This window comes from Scyliorhinus torazame, chromosome 11 (genome assembly GCF_047496885.1).
Source record: "Scyliorhinus torazame isolate Kashiwa2021f chromosome 11, sScyTor2.1, whole genome shotgun sequence".
NCBI lineage: Eukaryota > Metazoa > Chordata > Chondrichthyes > Carcharhiniformes > Scyliorhinidae > Scyliorhinus > Scyliorhinus torazame.
The window spans coordinates 116,620,909-116,643,647 of NC_092717.1; the positions used below are offsets into that span (position 1 = coordinate 116,620,909).

General features: G+C 47.8%; 1 protein-coding gene across 2 annotated transcripts in view; it reads left to right on the forward strand.

Annotated features, from left to right (window-relative positions):
* Positions 1-4,121, forward strand: part of cyp7b1 (cytochrome P450, family 7, subfamily B, polypeptide 1) — a 328,716-nt gene extending 324,595 nt beyond the window's left edge. For both annotated transcript variants that reach the window (XM_072467668.1, XM_072467669.1), the window contains one exon: positions 984-4,121. In XM_072467668.1, coding sequence (XP_072323769.1) covers positions 984-1,274 — 291 coding nt within the window. In that variant the 3' untranslated portion in view covers positions 1,275-4,121. The remainder of the gene's footprint in view (positions 1-983) is intronic.
* Positions 4,122-22,739: the final 18,618 nt, after the last annotated feature.

Consider the following 22,739-nt stretch of genomic DNA (forward strand, 5'->3'; position numbering starts at 1 on the left):
GTACAAGTACCAACTCAGTTATGAATGACCATTACATTAAAGAGCAGCCTTCAAAACAACTGATCAAATGACTGCCCTGGCACACACATCATAGATTACATACATTGGACAAAAATATCCTGGGCTCACTAAGATATTCAAAACCTAAAGTTACTCAAATATCTATGAAGACTGAATTAAATTGTCGAGTGCCAAGTACAGTGGCTTAATAAAATATCTGGCAATCAACAGAGAAGAGAGAAATGAAAAACAGAGTTGGAGAACAGATTGTGTTCTACTTCGTGGTAGGCAGATTTGTATTTTGACAGTTAATCTGAATCGCCAGCTTTTTAGTGTCTTTTCCAAACCCTAATGAAATACCATTGCTTTTTTTGCATTTATTCAGTTCAGGCGACATCTCACAGCAACCGATATCTTTTTCAACTATCATATGCAGGTTAATGAACATATTTGAAACTGACAAACCTTTTCATGAGTTGTAAATTTAACAGCTTTATCGCTCAAGGTCCACAGAAGTGATTGTTTCATAAAAGCCACAATTGATGTTTTACTGTCAAATATTTTGAAGTGTAATTAAAACAGTTACTTAAAAATAGTTTTGAAATGAAAAATATTTTAATTAATCTTGTTTTATTTACAATATTGTGCAACTTTCTCCCTTTTGCTTGATGTGACCCTTTTTGCTGACAACTCCTTGGGGCACCTCACTCAATTGGCCATTCTGCACCTAGAAGCCAGGCCAGGAGGCATTGGCAGAAGATTTGGCTGTGCAAGGCACCACAGTCAAGGCCAATGTTCTTTTCACCTGACAGTCATACACATGCATTTTCCATTAGTGGTCGTTGGATGAAATTCAGTAGAAAAGAAAATTGGACAGAGTATGAAATGAGCCCGTTTTCCACTACTGCCCAAACCCAATTTCAGCTCCTTACCATTTTATTGAAAGAACTTTCTTTTCATTTTTATTTTGCATATATTTCCAGGAGTACAAGTATAACCGTTTTGTGGAAAATGGAATGGAGAAGACTGCCTTTTACAAGGGAGGAAGAAAACTTCGATATTATTTGATGCCTTTTGGTTCTGGATCCAGTCTGTGTCCAGGCAGACACTTTGCAGTCAATGAGATCAAAATATTTCTCTCAATAATTTTGGCTTCATTTGATGTAGAAATAGTCGAAAGGGAAAAGTCAGTAGGACTTGCTAACAACCGTGCAGGTCTTGGCATCTTATTTCCAGATTCCGATGTCCAGTTCCGTTATAAATGCCATCAGTAAAGAAACATGCTAAAATTTTGTTTTGGAACTGAGAAGGTGAGTCAGAATTAGGGTTGCAATTTAATTCTTGTACTGAAGGATCAGGAATGATGCTTGCTTACTTTCACTAACTCGAATCTGGAAAATTCTATCGGCAGCACGGTAGCACAAGTGGATAGCACTGTGGCTTCACAGCGCCAGGGTCCCAGGTTCGATTCCCCGCTGGGTCACTGGCTGTGTGGAGTTTGCACATTCTCCCTGTGTCTGTGTGGGTTTCCTCCGGGTGCTCCGGTTTCCTCCCACAGTCCAAAGACGTGCAGGTTAGGTTGATTGGCCGTGCTAAATTACCCTTAGTGACCAAAAAAGGTAAGGAGGGATTATTGGGTTATGGGAATAGGGTGGAGGTGAGGGCTTAAGTGGGCCGGTGCAGACTCGATGGGCCAAATGACCTCCTTCTGCACTGTATGTTCTATGGGGTATGTTACTTTCTGCCTTTGAGTAGAAAAAGAAAGCAACTTTTCCTTGCAAATACTGTTTCATTTCTCCTTGTATTCACGGTAAAGAAAGATTCCTAATATAGTTCCAAGCAATGTGTAACTTCCAGAGCATCCTACCTAATGCTTAATTGCACTCACTTGAGATATAATAAATTTCAGGAATCAACATCAAAGAGTGGATTTTCATTCAGCAAAGAATGAAATTGAGCTGGGAGAGAGTAGCTATATTGGGCTGAAATTATTTTTCCATCTACTGGAAGACCTATAGGGTCTCTAGCTTTTGAAAATGGGCATGGAGATCACAAGGCACAATTAACCCAGGCCAGTTCCTTCAGATGTAGGCAGCTGGCAAAATGTTTGCCAACAATGTATTTCGGGATTGAAGCATGCATACAGTGCTGAACATGCTGCTAAGCGACTGCACACCTGAGCAGGGGACACAGAATTGTGAGAGGTTTGCAAAAGTTAAGCTACTTAAGTCTGCCTGTACCTCTGAACCGTGTGGTGCATTTTGAATGGAGCAGGAGCTAGCAGTTATTATAAAAAGTGGGTTTGACCTGAGAATGACCCAATGATAGCACCACATGGCAAAGAGCAAGCTCCAACGTTTTTCATAGCAGTGGGGAGCTTTGGTGTAGGAGGTTGACAGGAGGAGAGACGTCCTCTAGCCACAGAACGTCTTGCAGACATACAATGTAAGCAAAGTGTGAGAGATAGCTGTGAAGGTCAGTGCTAGCAATTCAGCCCCAAGGATCTGCAAATAGTGCCACAAGAGGTTCAATGATTTCACATGAGTGGCCAAGTTCAGTGAACATATCTCCAAATGCCATGTTCCACCAACTGTATCACTATCCTCGCTCCATGTGCCACATCCCTACCCAAAATCTCACTCGCCCTACACCACTCAAACATCATGGGCTGGATTCTCCGTCCCGCTGTGCCACATTTCTGTTTCAGCATGCCGGCGGGACGCTCCATTACGCCGGCTGGTCAATGGGGTTTCCCATTGTAGAGCAGCCCCACGCCGTCGGGAAACCCCCTATTGCTGGCAAATGGAGCATCCCGCCGGCGGAGAATCCAGTCCCATATGCATAGCTTCTCATCGCCCCCTCACACTCATGCCCACTGTTGGTTACTGATCAGCATTTCTTTATAAAAAGTCTCCATAATCTTATGTAGGTTAACTGTAAGTCATTTTAACTACTAGAACGATTTACACATGTACAGCAAAAAGTACAATCTAGGAACATTTTCCATGTTTAGATCTATATCTATCTCTGCTCAACAACAACACACTGACCATGAGTCTTGGTCATCACTGTGTGGACGGTACATTATAAAGTCCCACTTTAATTCTATTTATAGAACAGTTATCTGGGATTCACTGCCTGAAAGGATGTCAGAAGCAGATTTAACAATCACGTTTACAAGAGATTTGGATAAAAAATTGAAAGAAAAAGAATGGCAGGACTATGGTGAAAGAGCAGGGAATTGAGATTAATTGTGCCATTGTTTCAAAAGTCAGCACAGGCAATATGGATAAAATTACAACCTCCTGTGATATATCATTCAGGGATTCTATGATTAAAATATCCTTGAATATTAACTTTGATCTGAACATTAATTTTCATGTGAACATGATCAATATATTTTGTCGATAAAACTCTGAAATATATTACTTTGCGTTTTATAAATTTCTCCAATATTCTTGTAAAATGTTGCAGTCACTAAACTGCGGGAAAAGACTCTCATGCCACAGTCCATCCCACAGTGTGTTCTGTATTTTAATATACTATGCTGTTATAAGAAAATAAAACTTGCATTGTGCTCTGCCTTATATTGTCTCAGGTACAGCAATGCTACTGGCTCCTAGCTGTTCGACATTAACATATGGTTAAGAAACCCGTTTTATGTGAAAGAATCACTTGCATTCATTGACAGTTTTAAAATTAAGTTCTGTAGTTAAATCTTTAAATTTAAAAAGCCTGTCACTGCAGTTGAAAGGGAATATCTCCAAGGCTGTGATATCAACCAAAACACTCTTGTATATTGCTAAATGTTTAGCCCTTAATGTACAAATAAATACATATTGTAGGCTTTGTTATGTGATACAGTCATGCTGTGGCTCCTTGTTATGTTTTGCTATGTTGAACTAATAATACGCCCTGTAACACTAAGAGGAAGGACCATAGAGAAGGTGATATAACAGCCTTTTAGCTGAGTTTAAAAGCAAGATCATTTAAAATGAGGTTGGACAATGGAAGAAGATATCTGGTGTTATGTATTTTCTGTGGTGAAGCATTCTTCGTAATAATGGTGTTGGAGGGAAGTATGTGTAACACTTGATCTTTAATAAACAGCATGTGTTCAACTCTCTGTCCAATAATTCATTACTGGCATTCAGACAGAGGATGCAGTGTTTTGTCTATTTTATTGCAAATTCCACATCCCTAACATTGTAAGCAGTATTGTTATTTTGCATTTTGAGTGTGTCCAATAAATGCCTGCGCTGTAACACAACTCTGATGTAACAATGGTGCCCCCATTATGATCTTAGGTCAATTCATATGTGTTTGGCACATGTCCTCACTTGCACCTCCCCTATTTTATTTGATAATGGATTGAAAGTACACTTTTCTTTTGCTTTCTTTTTTATATTGATAGTGCATGGTCAGTCTTGGGATTACAAGACACCCGGCACAGACCATACTGTTATCACTTTTGAGTTCAAAGGCATTCCAAGTCATAACCAACAAGAGTGGTCATAAGTTGATGGTTCAGTGGAGTATTGAGGAAGTCCTGCATTGTTGAATGTGCTATCATTCAGATAAAACATTAAGCAGTAAGTCTTTGCCCATTCAAATGATGACTGCACTTGAAAAGTAACACATTGATGTAACATGCTTTGGGATGCTCTGAGGGTGTGAAAAGTTGTCACAAATTGAACCCACTGGATCAGGCATGATGGCAGGTGGTTCACGAGAATTTTGGTTTTGCGGCGTCAGGAAAACTGACCCTAATTAAGTTGGGGGCGGGAAGTGCCCAATGTGGGGAACCATCTCATCGGAGAGGAATGTCAGATAGGCTCATTAATAAGAGCAATTATCCCGAGCCTACCAGAATTTAGTTCCAGCTCAAGCTTTTAACAGGACTTATATTGCTCAGGAAAGCCATCCAGAAAACCCTGTTGGGTTTGCCTGCGGGCTTATAGCGAGAGGTATCTCATTGTCAGACACTTAGTGCCTGTTTGAAAGACTTGGCAGCGAGAAGGAAACATCTGAAAACCAAATCCCTGCTCTTGCCTCCAATCTCTCCCCCCCCCCTCACCCCACCACACTCAGGTGAAACCCTTCCCATGACCCTATCCTGCCCATTCACCTGTGTTCAGGGATCCAGCAACCGGGCCTCAGAGCATTACTGGATGCACCCACTGCTCAGAGTGGCGCTGCTGGAAATGCAGAATTTGCACCCCACGGGGGGTGATTGTGTGAAAGAACCAACACCAGCAAGTTAATCGGGCTTCCCCCACAAAAGCAATGTGGGCTCCCACCAGTGCTTCAACTGCGGGAGGGATGGGGCACACCGTCACTTGCACTAAGTCCTGCCTACATGTCTGCTGTAGATATTCTCCTTGCTTCAGTGGCATAGATTATCCCTGTAACTAGTCTGAGTGCCTTTTATATTCCAGAGTTAACTGGCACTGTCTAGTACCTACTTATGCAATAGTGTAACCTAGGGGGCTGTAACAATGCCTCTTGAAATATAAACTGGATATGGTAAACTCACATGTGCTCCCACATGCCCTTCTTCAATCTTCCAAAGGATGAGATGAACACTTAAGACTAGTTCAGTGACACATCAAGGAGCTGCTTTAGTTTGTAAAATATGGGTGAGTGAACAAACAACTGCACACTTCTAAACTTTTCCTACAACATTTGATATCGCAACAAAAACATGTCAACTACCCCAATATGTCATGTTTTGATATTTCTGCAAATAACTGTCACTGCTATTATTACTTTGACATCTGGAACTTCTATACTGCCTTGGAGCTTTATGAGGCATCCTTGAGGTATGGTACCATCGACATCTTTCATAATTTCTTCTTGAGCCATTTTTCATAAACCAATAATATGGTTTATTTGTTAAGTTGATGAAATGTAATCAACAAAACGATGTAAAATAAATCTTTACTCAAAAAAGGTTTGCCAACAAATCTTGTGATGGAGAAAATTTTTGAAATTACACAATATCCACTGTGCACGGTGAGGAAATATATGAACAAGTTCTACCTCAGAACATTGTTTAACATCTTATAAACCTGGAGCCTTTTTCTTACTATATTTTGGAAACTATTTTAATGACTAGATCATTGCAGTTGACAAATTCCCTTGTTTTCTTGTTAAAGTAACAAGTAATGAGATCTTGCCAAAGCTATTTGACTCCCAAGATGTAGTTGGCTGATAACAATGCCTTCACTAAACTGCTTTGCTGATTTTCATTGTGACTATTGCTGCTGCTGCCGTTGCTCTCTCTTCAATACCACTGCCTGTCTGAATTTGTTTCTGTTACCCGTACGACATATTAATAGAGACTTGACTAACTTCAATCTGTCTCATTGAGAAACCCACACTGTAATAGATATCAAGCCACCATGAATTTAAACTGGTCATTATATCCATTTAAATTTCTTCTGTCTTGGCATTTAGCTGTCTGAGGACAGCTAGCTGATCTAAGCTACTGCGAAAATAATTCCTGATGCATATGCACATTATTTGACAGCATCATAAATTCTCTTGTATGGTGGTTACCAGAACAGTAATGATTACTTCAACAATAATGGCCAAATGTGGGAATAGTCAATTAAAAAAATTACCAAACGCTACATCATGCAAACAATTCTCTTGATAAAGCTCTCCATCCTGGTATTTCCAGCCAACACAATATGATGGTGATTGTTCCAATGAAAAAGTACATTTGCAGAGTCTTTGAGAAATAAAACCTCCTCCTTTCTATTGCTTTAAACCTAAACCAGAAATGTTTGCAATCTTTTGGTTGGAATTATTATAACTTGGATCACTGATCCAGAGACCAATGGGTATACAGTGGTCCATTTAGAAAACGGGACTGAAGTATTTATCATGAAGTTGAATTAGAAATGAGGAACTTGGAGAATTTTCCCCTGACCCAACTCACCACCGCCCCTCCCCCAAACCTGACCCCCCCCCCCCCCCCCCCCCCAATCTGGCCACCCTCTGATCTGACTGCCCATGTCCCTAACTACCCACTCACCCCCAACCACCCAGCCCCACACCATTCTCACTCTCTCAAAACCCTGAAGACCTTTTAAACATCTACCTGAATACCAGCAGTTGGGGTGTTTAAAGAGCGGATGTGTCCTCTTCGCCGTTGCTCACCATGATGGATTCACCCACAGATCGTTAATGGAGTCAGGACTGGAAAACCTGGCTGCAAGGACAGAAAAAGGTAGGGTTGCAATTATTTTCCTATTCGTCCCAGCATTGACACTGACTGGAAGATCTGGACCAGAGGTTCATTTAAAAGTGTCAGTTGTTTTTAATCCATTCCAATACAATTCATCCCTTTTTAAAAAAAAATATTTTCCATAAATTTGTAACATTGTATACATAAACAACAATCTGACAGTAACACGTGTATCAACAACCTCGGCAAACCTATTAAAACAAAAAGCCTGCCAACAATTACCCCCCATATACTACACCCCGCCCCGCCCCCGGCCCACAACAGCTAACTGTTGCCAGATCGTCAATGCAATATAAACAGTTGCCAGCTACCATAGAACCCATCAATCGCTTCCCTCAGTGTGGACTTGACCTTCTCAAGGTGCACGAACTCCAAGTCACCCAGCGCGGTGGGGCCTGCCTCCAACTCTACAGAATCTGACACCGAGCCAACAATGAGGCAAAGGCCAGACCATCCGCCATCACCCCAGTCCTCAATTCTGGCTGATCCAATGCCCTATGCGGGTACCTATTGCTACACCTTTGATTTGGAGAAAGTGTTAAAGGACAAGTTATTGAGAGATAGAATGAGTTCAGCCAGGTGGAGGAGAGTGGTGGTGGATGGGAATTGTCCAGGCCTCTTTTCGAGAAAGAAGCGAAGAGCTCTCAGGCCATCCTGGTGTGGGATGGAGGTGTAGACGGATTGCACATCCATGGTGAATAGAATGTGGTTCGGGCCCGCGGACTGGAAGCTGTCAATATGACGCAGTGCATCAGAGGAATCCCGGATGTAGGTGGGGAGGGAATGGACCAGAGGAGTGAGGATGGAGTCAAGATAAGAGGAAATACGTTCGGTGGGGCAGGAGCTTGCTGACACAATGGGCCTGCCGGGACAGTCCTTTTTGTGGATTTTGGGAAGTAGGTAAAAGCGGGCTGTCCGGGGTTGGGAAAGTGAGGTTGGAAGCCGTAAGGGGAAATGAGGTCGCTAACGGTGTTGGAGATAATGGCTTGATGTTCAGTGGTCTGGTCATGGTCCAGGGGGAGGTAAGAGGAAGTATCTGAGAGTTGGCGCTCAGCCTCTGCGAGGTAGAGGTCAGTGCGCCAGACGACAACAGCACCCCCTTTGTCGTCGGCAGGTCAGATGACAAAGTCGGGGTGAGACCTGACGGAGTGAAGAGCAGAAAGTTCGGAAGTAGAGAGGTTGGAATGGGTGAGGAGGGCAGAAAATTTAGACGGCCAATGTCCCGTCGACAGTTCTCAATGAAAAGATCAAGGGCAGGTAATTGTCCCGGCCGGGGGGGGGGGGGTCCACTTGGAGGCAGAATGTTGGAGGCACATGAAAGGATCAGTGGAACGGGGGGAGGATTCTTGCTCAAAGAAGTGGGCACGGAGACGAAGGCGACGAAAGCAGAGTTCAACATCATGTCGAGCCCAGAATTCATTGAGGTGGGGACGTAAGGGTACAAAGCTGAGTCCTTTGCTGAGAACAGCATGCTCAGCCTCAGAGAGGGGAAGGTCGGAGGGTATGGTGAACACGCGGCAAGGGCTGGGATTGGGAGAAATGGCGTACGAGGGATTGGGACTGGTGGAGGGCCTGGGATGGGCAGTGGTGTTGATACTGGGAGAAATGGGGTACGAGGGATTGGGATTGGTGGAGGGCCCGGGATGGGCTGTGGTGTTGATACTGGGAGAAATGGGGTACGAGGGATTGGGACTGGTGGAGGGCCCAGGATGGGCTGTGGTGTTGATGAGTTGTGGAAGCTTGCGTTCCTTAACATCTGTAAGAAACAGGAAAAGATTCTTGTTAAGGCGTCAAATGATGCGAAGGATGAAATGAAACTGGGAACATGGACAGCTTCGAGAGAAAGACAGTGCTGCTGGAGAGAGATGTCGAGTGAGTAATCTTGTGGCGGCGCATGACACTCAATGTGGCTTTCAGGATGCGGCGAGAGCAGCAGTTGGAAGAATGTTGTATATCCTGGAGGTACCTGTAATCCTGGAGTTTACATGTAGGATGGAATTTAAGTTGAAATCCCCGTGGGGATTTCATGATGAGGGATTCATCATCAAATGAGGGATTAAACCAGAAATAAGAATTCCCTTAAGTGTAGGACCTCGTGGTCGAGGTGGTGTTCTTGAATTCCTGAATTCTTGAATCATCTATCTGTTTGTTTGTGTTTGTAGTGATTTCTTTATGCTTTTATGCTGTATGCTTTGTGCCATGACTTTGACCCTTTTAATGTATTGTTTGATATTTCATTTCTAAGTTTTGATTCAGTTCCTAACGAAGTGTATTCAAGTAAATAATTAGCAATAAAATTGTATTTTGATACCTTCAATCAACCAGGCTATCGACTCTTATTGGAAGGTAAAATAAGAGCCATGACACCCTGCCGAAGAAAGGATATACTTGCAACAGAGGAAGTGCAGCACAGGTTCACCAGGCTGATAAAAGGGTTGGCGGAACTGTCCTATGAGGAGAGGTTTATTCGACTGGGCCTGTATTCACTGGAATTTAGAAAGATGAGAGAGATCTGATTGAAACATCTAAAATTCTAACAGGGCTGGACAGACCGGGTGCAGGGGGGCTGGGGAATCTAGAACCAGAGGACGCAGTCTCAGGATATGGGGTGGACCATGTAAGACTGAGAAGAGGACATTTTTATTCACTCAAAGGGTAGTGAATCTGTAAAATTCTGCATCACAGAAGGCTGTGGAGACAAAGTCACTGAATTAATTCAAGAAAGAAATAGATATTTTTTTTAGATTTTAATAACATCAAGGGGTATGGGGGAAAGCCACAATCACTTTGACTGGCGAAGCAGGCTCGAAGTGCGGAGTGGCCTGCGCCATGTTTCTATGTTTAAACAAAGGGATGTGTGAATTCCCCACATGGCAATTTAATCAGGTATTAGCTTGAGTCTGAGGACTGTCTGCAGCTGATACTGCAAACGTCACATGATTTTCAGCAGCCATTTTGATAGTCTGTTTTTGTTACATATTTGAAAGTATCATGAAAGTTCATAACCTACTGCAACATGCTGGAGAACAACTGAAATAATAAATTCAAGAAGTAATTGTCTAGTCAGGCTCATTGTCACTCAGCCCAAGCCTACAGTCATTTCCAGAAAGAACAAGCAAAAGCGTCCTTTCAGGAAATGTCAGTAACACATTGCCCTTCTCATTCTATACCATTGCTACAACTAACCTTGAACCCAGCACTCAGAGCTTTTAGTTATTCCAGCAGCAGAGTTAATTATTATACACATTCCTGAACAGTGAATTGAATTCATGACTGAGATACGTGCAATGATAGAACAATATCAACACAGCCTTGGATCTAAATCTTCATCAATAAAGCTGCTCCTTAAACCTTACCAAGGTCAAATTTCATCTTAAAATGTCAGTTTGTTCCTGGTGAATAAACATAAAGCATTCACTGAGTGAATTATGAAAGAAACTGTTTTCTCAGAATATGATCGAGACCGGTTATTTTGGATTAGTGCAAAACTGTTTCAAAGTCGGATTTCTATTGACTCAATTTTCTCCCTCGCTGACCTTTCCCATCCTCCAGGAACATACTCTATGCGGCAGCCTCTGTTCTGGAGCTGCCAAACCTGTATGTTAGTCGTAGCCATCTCTGAGCCTAGTGATTAAATACACACACAGCTAAAGCTCTGCATTTTGCTTTCAATATCACCTTTATTACTGTATTGCAGTGAACAGCTTGTGAAGCAGTGAACCTCTTTGATGAATAAATCTTTGTGCTGGGGACAGATGTGGAGCACTGATGTACCACAAAAAATGCGGTGACAGAACTAAAGAATACCTCACTATTAAAGTTGTTAGTCGGTCCTCTTGAATTACCAGTAACATTTAAATCTGGGGGTAAAAGAAAATCAAGATTTATCCAATCTGTATATTGTCCTGTAGATTTCCCCTGTTGCTCCAGCCCTGGTTTTCTGTCATAAACCTGGTGGCATCTCAACCTTAGGCCTGTTCTTAAGCAATGCCAGTGGAAAGGAAGGTGAGGCACAGCTGCAAAGCATATCAGACCTGGTAGATTAGAACCTCTTTATTGCTGATCAACAACGTTACCCATGCCTAGTTGCCCTGGAGATGGTGGTGTGAACGGCCTTCTTGAGTTACAGTATCATAGAATTTACAGTGCTGAAGGAGGCCATTCGGCCCATTGAGTCTGCACCGGCCCCCAGAAAGAGAACCCTACTCAAGCCCACGCCTCATCCTATCCCCGTAACCCAGTAAACCCATTTAACCCTTTTCGACACTAAGGGCAACTTATCATGGCCAATCCACCTAACCCGCACATCTTTGAACTGTGGGAGGAAACCGGAGCACCCGGAGGAAACCCACGCAGACACGGGGAGAACGCGCAGACTCCGCACAGACAGTGACCCAAGCCGGGAATCAAACCTGGGACCCTGGATCGATGAAGCAACTGTGCTAACCACTGTGCTACCGTGCTGCCCAGTTTGTGTGGTGAAGGTACACCCATGGGGCTGTAAAGAAGGGAGTTCCAGGACTTTTACCCTGTGATGTTGAAGGAATGGCAATATATCTCTCAAGTCAAACTGCCATGTGATTTGGAGGGAAACCTCGGTAAGATGGTGTTCTCATGTAGTTGCTACCCCTGTCTAAGTGGTACAGGTTGCAGGTTTTGGGTGTCAAAAATACCTCTGTGACATGCAGCAGTTCTTCCTGTAGGTCATAGACATCATAGACATAAATTAGTGTTTGTTATTCCTCATCTACAGCAAAGCCTGGTCTCCAGTCGTCTCAGATTTCCCAGCCATTGGGCCAAGACATCACTCCGCTGGGACTGTGTGGTGGTTCGTATGCAACAACCACCCCATGTTAAAAAAATCCACACACGGACATCTTGCACCCCAACGCCATCTCACCCACCCAAATGAATTTCGGGATCTTGAAAATCAGGACCCCAACTGCAGAATCCAGAACATCTCAACCAATCAACTCATCAAACACCACCTGCCAAACCTGTCTGCAGATCCAGGATCGGACTATTCAGCCACTGTAGAAACCACCTCCCCGGAGTGGAAGCAAGTCATCCTCGACACGGTGGGACTGCCCGGGTAGAAGACATTGTAGCCACAGTGCACTGGTGGTGAAGGGCAATTACAGAGGATAATGCCCACTGCGTTAAAACAGGCAATAATTTGTAAAAGCTAAACTGTTTTGCTACTGCTGGTTACATGTGTGTAGATGGGTGCAGTGAAAATCAACATCAACTTGCATTCACATCACCATTAGAGAGATGTCCCCACGTCCTCAATTGCATCCTTAATGAAGCTGTGCAAGATAAAATTGTTGGGTCTTAAGATGTCTCCAGTGTGTGTCCAATTTGAGGACAGTTGTGTCACTGACAATTGCCCATCCCTGCCGGCCCTTGTCAACCAAGTGGCACATGATACAGCCTCACTACTGAACCTCAACCAATTCCTACACTGCAATCCCATCTGTTGTGATAGACTTCTTCTTATGTCTGGATTTGCACTTGACCTTTCCTCCCCTGCTTTGCGTCCTTTGCCACTGTGGTGTGCCTGCCTGTCAAGAGTCCATCAATGTTTTTGTGCAGAAAACTCACCATTACACAGCTATGCTAGTACATTAACATTTTTTATTTATTAAGATAGTTAATGTCATTATCCAAAATAAGTGATTTACTTTTTGTGCCAATAGATCCATTGGAAAACTTGGGGTAAACATCAATAAGATGCACTGACAAAGATCCTGAGGCGGGATTGTCCATCGGCCAACACCGGAATCGGGAAAGACGATTGGGTGGAGAATCGGTCGCAAGTCCAAAATCGTTGCTGCGCCAGGCGCCCGCCATAATGCCATGCTCTGGTTCAGCGGCGTCAGTGTGTTCCACTCCACACTACAGTAAATGCCATTGGCCGAGAGTAGTTACCAATGGTGTGTTTCAATTGTGTTTTCAAAAATCAGTAAAACAGGTGCCGTGGCTGGTGAGGGAGAGAGAGGAGGTAGGACATGCAGAGGCATGACCGAGGGTGGGCAGACCTTAAGACCATAAGACATAGGAGTGGAAGTAAGACCATTCAGCCCATCGAGTCCACTCCACCATTCAATCCTGGCTGATTTCAACTCCATTTACCCGCTCTCTCTCCATAGCCCTTAATTCCTTGAGAAATCAAGAATTTATCAACTTCTGTCTTAAAGACACTCAACGTCCCGGCCTCCACCGCCCTCTGTGGCAATGAATTCCACAGACCCACCACTCTCTGGCTGAAGACATTTCTCCTCATCTCTGTTCTAAACTGACTCCCTTTTATTCTAAGGCTGTGCCCCCGGGTCCTAGTCTCCCCTGCTAATGGAAACAACTTCCCTACATTCACCCTATCTAAGCCATTCATTATCTTGTAAGTTTCTAATAGATCTCCCCTCAACCTCCTAAACTCCAATGAATATAATGCCAGGATCCTCAGACGTTCATCGTATGTTAGGCCTACCATTCCTGGGATCATCCGTGTGAATCTCCGCTGGACCCGCTCCAGTGCCAGTATGTCCTTCCTGAGGTGTGGGGCCCAAAATTGCTCACAGTATTCTAAATGGGGCCTAACTAATGCTTTATAAAGCTTCAGAAGTACATCCCTGCTTTTATATTCCAAGCCTCTTGAGATGAATGACAACATTGCATTTGCTTTCTTAATTACGGACTCAACCTGCAAGTTTACCTTTAGAGAATCCTGGACTAGGACTCCCAAGCCCCTTTGCACTTCAGCATTATGAATTTTGTCACCGTTTAGAAAATAGTCCATGCCTCTATTCTTTTTTCCAAAGTGCAAGACCTCGCACTTGCCCACGTTGAATTTCATCAGCCATTTCTTGGACCACTCTCCTAAACTGTCTAAATCTTTCTGCAGCCTCCCCACCTCCTCCATACTACCTGCCCCTCCACCTATCTTTGTATCATCGGCAAACTTAGCCAGAATGCCCCCAGTCCCGTCATCTAGATCGTTAATATATAAAGAGAACAGCTGTGGCCCCAACACTGAACCCTGCGGGACACCACTCGTCACCGGTTGCCATTCCGAAAAAGAACCTTTTATCCCAACTCTCTGCCTTCTGCCTGACAGCCAATCGTCAATCCATGTTAGTACCTTGCCTCGAATACCATGGTCCCTTATTTTACTCAGCAGTCTCCCGTGAGGCACCTTATCAAAGGCCTTTAGGAAGTCAAGATTGATAACATCCATTGGCTCTCCTTGGTCTAACCTATTTGTTATCTCTTCAAAGAAGTCTAACAGGTTTGTCAGGCACGACCTCCCCTTACTAAATCCATGCTGACTTGTCCTAATCCGACCCTGCACTTCCAAGAATTTAGAAATCTCATCTTTAACAATGGATTCTAGAATCTTGCCAACAACCGAGGTTAGGCTAATTGGCCTATAATTTTCCATCTTTTTCCTTGTTCCCTTCTTGAACAGGGGGGTTACAACAGCGATTTTCCAATCCTCTGGTACTTTCCCTGACTCCAGTGACTTTTGAAAGATCATAACTAACACCTCCACTATTTCTTCAGCTATCTCCTTTAGAACTCTCGGATGTAGCCCATCTGGGCCCAGGGATTTATCAATTTTTAGACCTCTTAGTTTCTCTAGCACTTTCTCCTTTGTGATGGCTACCATATTCAACTCTGCCCCCTGACTCTCTGGAATTGTTGGGATATTACTCATGTCTTCTACTGTGAAGACTGACGCAAAGTACTTATTCAGTTCCTCAGCTATTTCCTTGTCTCCCATCACAAAATTACCAGCGTCATTTTGGAGCAGCCCAATGTCAACTTTTGCCTCCCGTTTGTTTTTAATGTATTTAAAGAAACTTTTACTATCATTCCTAATGTTACTGGCTAGCCTACCTTCAAATTTGATCCTCTCTTTCCTTATTTCTCTCTTTGTTATCCTCTGTTTGTTTTTGTAGTCTTCCCAATCTTCTGACTTCCCACTACTCTTTGCCACATTATAGGCTTTCTCTTTTGCTTTGATGCATTCCCTAACTTCCTTTGTCAGCCATGGCTGCCTAATCCCCCCTCTGATAACCTTTCTTTTCTTTGGGATGAACCTCTGCACTGTGTCCTCAATTACTCCCAGAAACTCCTGCCATTGCTGTTCTACTGTCTTTCCCACTAGGCTCTGCTCCCAGTTGATTTTCGTCAGTTCCTCCCTCATGCCCCTGTAGTTCCCTTTATTTAACTGTAACACCTTTACATCTGATTCTACCTTCTTTCTTTCAAATTGGAGATTGAATTTGACCATATTATGATCACTGCCTCCTAAGTGCTCCCTTACTTTAAGATCTTTAATCAAGTCTGGCTCATTACATAACACTAAGTCCAGAATGGCCTGTTCCCTCGTGGGCTCCATCACAAGCTGTTCCAAAAAACCCTCCTGTAAACATTCAATGAATTCCCTTTCCTTGGGTCCACTGGCAGGGCTGGCTGGAGGAGGGGGGGAAATCACTCCCCGGTCTGAGGAGGTGCCGGGGGGGGGGCGGCTCTGTCAGGGCCCAGAGGAGGGGGAGGGGAGGGGAGGGAGAGAGGGGGGTGACCAAGGGATGGGTCGTACCATTGGGTTGACCCCCTAAGGGACCAGGGTGTCCAGACGTGGATCGCCAATGCCATGGACTGCATGGCAGTCATTTTGCTGCATACTCCACTGACCGCCCACCGTGGCCTGTGGTTGTGCAGAGTGACAACAGCCATATGGGTGTCGCCATCCCACCAACCCAGCACTCTACTCCCAACCCCACCAACCCTGCTCTCCACCCCCTAACCTCCATCCCACCAACCCAGCACTCTACTCCCAACCCCACCAACCCTGCTCTCCATCCCCTAACCTCCATCCCAGCACTCTACTCCCAACCCCACCCACCCTGCACTCTACTCCCAACCCCACCCACCCTGCTCTCCACCCCCTAACCTCCATCCCACCAACCCAGCACTCTACTCCCAACCCCACCCACCCTGCACTCTACTCCCAACCCCACCAACCCAGCACTCTACTCCCAACCCCACCAACCCTGCTCTCCACCCCCTAACCTCCATCCCACCAACCCAGCACTCTACTCCCAACCCCACCAACTCAGCACTCTACTCCCAACCCCACCAACCCTGCTCTCCACCCCCTAACCTCCATCCCACCAACCCAGCACTCTACTCCCAACCCCACCAACCCTGCACTCTACTCCCAACCCCACCAACCCAGCACTCTACTCCCAACCCCACCAACCCTGCTCTCCACCCCCTAACCTCCATCCCACCACCTCCGCACACCACCAAGGGCAACATCCACAGTAGCCACTGAAGGAGGGTGCCGATGGGGGCCACAGCGCGTACCGATGGCATGGGTAGTGCCAGTCAATGGATCGACTGGCAGCAGGGCCTGGCACCAGCGCCAGAGGCCCACACAGTGCCGTGCAACAATGGGGCCAGGAGTGCGGAGGTCAGAATACCAGGGGGAATGGCTGTGCGTGGGGGTGGGGATAGGGGAGGATGGGAGAGGACATTCATGGGCAGGAACTGCAGTGCAGATCGGGGCAATCATGTAGCCCGTTGGACCTGGTTGGGCATGGGGGTACGCACCATGCTAACATGTCTGACTTTCACCACCTGCAGCCAATGGTCAGCCTTCATCCTGGCCTCCACAGCCCTGGAGGATGCACTGAGGCTGCACGAGCAGGAGCTGCTCGAGGAGGACTCAACAGCAGTGGAACCTGCCCCAAAGGAACAACCGAGCGGGGACCTGTCCGGTATCTCATAGATCTCGGTGCACAGGTGCATCCACGCCACCACGGAGGCCCTATATGCCCGATGGGCACAATATATCAAATTTAATGTTGACCAAGCCCACCAGGATGCCTGGGCAGCGGAGTTTGCCGTCGTTGCCAAGATTCCCTGGGCCCGGGGGTGATCGACGGGATGCATGTCATGGTATTCACACACATAAAGGGATTCCACTCGATGAATGTGCAGCTGGTGTGTGACCATGAGATGCACATCGTGCACATCTGCGGCTGATACCGGGCAGTGTGCACAACGCCTTCATCCTGGCACACTCAGCGGTTTCTGACCTCTTCAAGGTGCACGCCCAGCATAGGGATTGGCTCCTGGCAGCAGGGCTTATCTGCTGCGGTCGGTGGCTAATGACGCCTATCCGGAGGCCACAGGCCAACGCGGTGACCCGGTACAACGGCACCCGTGCAGCGCCAGGGCATGATCAAGTGGTGCTTCGGCATCCTGAAGATGCGGTTCAGGTGTCTGGAACACTCGAGATGGGTCCTCCAGTATAGCGCCAAGAAATTCTCCCACATTGTTGTGGCCCTGCGTCCTCCACAATATCGTGCAGCAGAGGAGCGGCAGGCTGGGAGAGGAGGATGAACACCACACCTCGTCTGACAAGGAGGACACGGGAGGGCAACGAGAGCAGGACATGGGGCGTTGGCGGGAGGCCGTACAACATGTGCACCTGGACCGGGGCGCACGGGGAGCATGGGACACTCTGATCACCTCCATGTTCACCAACTAGGGGGCCTTGCTGACACCCCCCCAGTCGACCACTCCCTCCCATGAACACCTTGACTGCGCAACCCCCCAACCCCCTGCAATCCCCTCCGTGATGCCTACTTGCGTACTACAGGGTGGCAGTAACAGCGGGTCTGGTCCATGGGATGGAGGATGATGACGACCCGCTCTGCAATGATCTCTGGTGCTCCACACTATTTAACAACATCTGACTCCTACCCACGGTAGCACTTTCCACCGTCCACCTGGGTGATTCCTGCATGCGAGCTGACCGTTCCATCACACAGTCCCACCGAACCCTGGGGTGGCAGAGGTGGGGACGGGGTGCAGGGGTGGGCTTTTGGTGTGATGGGCTGGACCACAGTAAGCGGTGGCTAAACTGGAGTCCCTGGCCCCCAATGTCTGCCCATCTCCCACCCCCTGAGCCCCCTCTGCAGCCAGCCCAGCCTGGCCCCTCACTCACATTCTTCTGACAGAGCACCGAGGCAGGTTGGAATGTTGAGAAAAAGTGTTTAATGTGTACAAGTGAACAGATATGTATAGGTTTGTACCCTAGCCCCCATCTGGGCGGCACGGTAGCACAGTGGTTAGCTCTGTTGCTTCACAGCACCATGGTCACAGGTTCGATTCCAGGTTAGGTCACTGTCTGTGCAGAGTCTGCACGTTCTCCCCGTGTCTGCGTGGGTTTTCTCCGGGTGCCCCGGTTTCCTCCCAAAAGTCCCAAAAGATGTGCTGTTAGGTGAATTGGACATTTTGAATTCTCCCTCTGTGAACCCGAACAGGCGCCGGAATGTGGCGACGAGGGGATTTTCACAGTAACTTCATTGCAGTGTTAATGTAAGCCTCCTTGTGACAATAAAGATGATTAGATTATTATTATTATCGCTATACTGTGTGTGGCACCTGTGCCAAATTATCTGGTGTCTAACTTTCTGGCCTTACGAGCTCTAACCCTACGTCCAGGTGGTTCCTTAGATGGTACAGCAGGAGTGGATGTGGCCTGCTATGATTCCCACCCTGCAACCTGGGTACCCGTTGGCGGACGTCTTCTGGGGCGACCGGGCCTGGATGGGCCCAGCTGCTGCTCGGGGTCCCAGGTGGCGTGTTACCTCCCTGTTCCGTCCGCTGCCCACCAGATGCACCAGGGACGGGAGAGGGGGAGTCCGAAGGGCTGCAGTGTTCTGACACCTCCCCTGTGGGAATCACCGGCATGGGCCTCATCACCCCCTCCTCCCTCATGTTGCCTGATGGGTCGGGGGTGCGAGCGGAGCTATTCCCTGAGGCTCCTCCGCCACCTGGCGCTGCCAGTCCTGGAGGCCCGCTCTGGTTTCAACCAGGGTCTGCATACTCATGGCCATGGAGCACAAGGAGTGGACCATCTCCGTCTGGGACTGCGCCACATCACCCATTGACTGTGCCACCACATTCTGGGTCTGTGCCACATTAGCCAGTGACTGCGCCATCTCCCTCTGGGACTGGGCCATCTCCCTCTGTGTCTGCACCATGTTGGCCAGCGCTTGGGCAACGCTGCCGACATTCTCAGACATGGCCTGATGTAACTGAGCCACACTCAGAAGTTCCGGTGCAATTTCCAGGTGCTCATGGCTGCCTGTGAGGCGGCAACCCTGTCCTGGGCCTCGGCCAGTGCCTGCACAGAATGCCCCAAGCCTTGGACATGCTGATCCATAGCCGCAACCTTCGTCCCTATTGCCTCCACCGCGGGCGCCGCCATTGCGGTGTTGGCCTGGATGGCACGCATGGTCAGCGCCACCTCCTATTCCTGCACTGGGTTGGACTCCTTCACCATCGCCTGCACATGCTGGATGCTCGCCAACATTCCTTCATGTAGTCCCTGGCTCTGCGAATGAATCTCTCCTTTAGGTGGGACTGTCTGTTCTTGGGGTCGGCCTGCCCTACAATCATCTGTGCCCTCAGGAGTTCCTACCTCCATCTGCTCTACTGGATCAGCTGTGGGTGCGCACCAGAAAGTGCCCCACGAGCCTTTTGATTAAAGTGCTCAACTGAGGTGAGTGCCTCTGGGACGGTGGAGGGTGTTGGAGACAGCTGTGATGGGAAATCTGTGTCATCCTCAGACTCGAGCTCCGGGGTCTCCTGAGCCTTGGGTGGAGGGCTGCCGTCCGAGCTGCTCTCATCGCTCCTTGGCTCACGGGTAGGGCTCCGGCTGTGGCACTGGCTGGGGGCGGGGGATGGTGGGCTCACCCCATCTCCAGCTGCTCCTGCACGACGCAAGATAAGACGCATGATTAGACCGCGGGCCAGGTGGTGGTGCGGGTGAGCGTTTTGATGGGGGTAGGAGTGGTGAGTGTGGGGGTGGTGTAGGGTGAGGGTGGTGTGGAGATGATGTGGGCGATGGCATAGGGATGAGGGTGGAGTAGGGGTGGTGTAGGGGTGAGGGTAATGTTGGTGGGGGTTGACACACATCATGGGGAACCGCAACTAAGCAGGGTCTCATTTCCTCGCCATCGACCCAACTCCACGTCTGCGACCTGCCTTTCCTCCGGACGCTGACCATGTCCAGGGCTCTCTGCTCTGCGATGGTGAGGGGTCACAGGTCCGACGGTTCCCCTCCTGTCTTCTCTCTCTCCCGCCGGTTATGCACGGCCTTTTCCTGTGTGAAGGGGAAACAGAAAATGGCAGCAGTAGACAGTCAGCGCATAAAGCCCAGGGGGTGGGTAGCTGGTGGCGCCAGAGGCCAGGGCATTCAGCCATTGCGGCCAATATGGTGCAGGGTGGGGGTTCGGCTGAGGGAGGGGAGTTGGGTTACGGGTGTGTGGGAGGGTGGTTGCTGCCAGGGGCACAGTGTTCCCTCCTCACCCTGGCTGCCTTGAGGAGGCCGTGCAATTTTTTTCAGCACTGCTGGTTGGTCCGGACAATGTTGCCAATGGCGTTGACCACCTCTGCCAACTCTGCCCAAGTATGGCGAACGGCAGCAGCTGGCAGCCTCCTTCCCAGGGCGGGATACGAGGTCATCCTCCTCTCCTCCACCGTGGCCAGAAGGATCTCCAGCTCGGCATCTGTAAACCTTGGGGCTGCTCTCCTTGCTGCCAACTTGTTGGCTGGGATGGTTTGTGTTGCGAGTGAAGTGTAGATATGCAGCTGCAGCTTGTCAGCCTCCTGAGTGTCAATAGGGAAACCGGCGAATCCGGCACCATTTCTCATCGGGATCGATTCTGCTCCATGTGGCGCCGGTGCTAGCCCCTTTACAGTAGCTGAATCGGTCCTGGTGCGGCGTCAGTTTTGTTGTCGTGGAATTCCATGAATTCTGCATTGGCGTTAACCCTTAGGGCGGGGTTCTCCATTGCCCGACACCGGTATCGTAATTGGAATCCAGTCCGATGCCCAAATCGGGGGCGGCACCAGTTTGACACCAGTTTTCGCGTCTCTGCTTTCCCCCCTGCCACCCCCCCCCCCCCGAAATGGCATCATCGCGTTGCGCGCTGCATGCCATTGCGATGCCGTTGGCGTGTCATCGGCAGGCCCTGCCGCGATGCTCCTCCCCAGATGGGCCGAGTTGCCGACTGCACAGTTGACCTGTGGTCTGAGCGGCCGGGAACCCAGCGTGACGGCTGCGGACTGTGCCCAATGCCAGCACAAGCGGCCGGGGGCCTTCCACGAGGCTGGGGGGATGAGTGGGGGTTGGCCAGGGGTGGCCGTTGAGGTCGCATTTGGCGGATTGGGTCCACGCACGGCCGGCGCCATGTTGTATGGCGCGACCACTGCAGGTCATCGCATGCGCGGCCACGGACCCGTCCATTTTCTGCCCGTTTTCACCCGGCACCGCTGCTAGCCCCTCACCAGTCCCGGAATAGGTGAAGGTTCAACATCGATTTTACCGTCATCAAACGCCCGCAAATTTTCAGCCAGCTCTTAGCCGCTGAAATGGAGACTCCAGCCCTTAATCTCCGAAACGGAGAATCCCGCTCTTGTATCAAATCACTACCATTTCAAAAAATAATAAAAGTTGCTCAAATTAATCCTTAAGAATTAAGTTTGTATATCTTTTACATACTAAACAACAAATTAATATAATAAATTATATCAAAAAATGTTTGAGATTATTACTCTTATTTATACTGTAATTACACAAAAAACATTACATTATTTTGAAAATTGTATGAAACCCTTAACCAGATGTCGGTCCAGTTTTCAATAAGAGCTATTTTCGTAGTAAATGTTATATGTAACAACTTTCCAATGTGTCACATTTGTTGCATTTGCAAAGTTTATTGGTGATCACCTCTCTGGACGCAGAAAAGGCCTTTGACAGTGTGAATGGAAGTAACTCATTGAGGTACTGGCTAGGGACGGGGTTAACCGAGGGGCTGGTTTCGCACACTGAGCTAAATCGCTGGCTTTTAAAGCCGACCAAGCTGGCCAGCAGCACGGTTCAATTCCCGTACCAGCCTCCCCGAACAGGCGCCGGAATGTGGCGACTAGGGGCTTTTCACAGTAACTTCATTTGAAGCCTACTTGTGACAATAAGCGATTTTCATTAACCTCGTGGGTGAATCTCCTATACAACGCCCCCAAGGCGAGGTTTCAGACCAACACCACCAGCTCTGAATACTTCCAGCTACACAGGGGCACAAGGCAGGGAAGCCCACTGTCCCCGCTTCTGTTCACCCTGACAATTGAACCCTTGGCAATTGCCCTGCGAGATGCGAAAAGCTGGAAGGGTAGACATAGCAGAGGCAGAGAGCACAGGGTTTCACTCTATGCGGATGACCTGCTCCTCGACGTCTCGGAACCACAGAACGACCTGAAAGCAATCACGCAACTGCTGGAAGAGTTGGGAACCTTCTCGGGCTACAAACTCAACCTGGGCAAGAGCGAGGCATTCCCGATGAACCCTAGCTGGAAGAACTATCATTCAAAATAGCCTAAAATAAATTCTGATACCTGG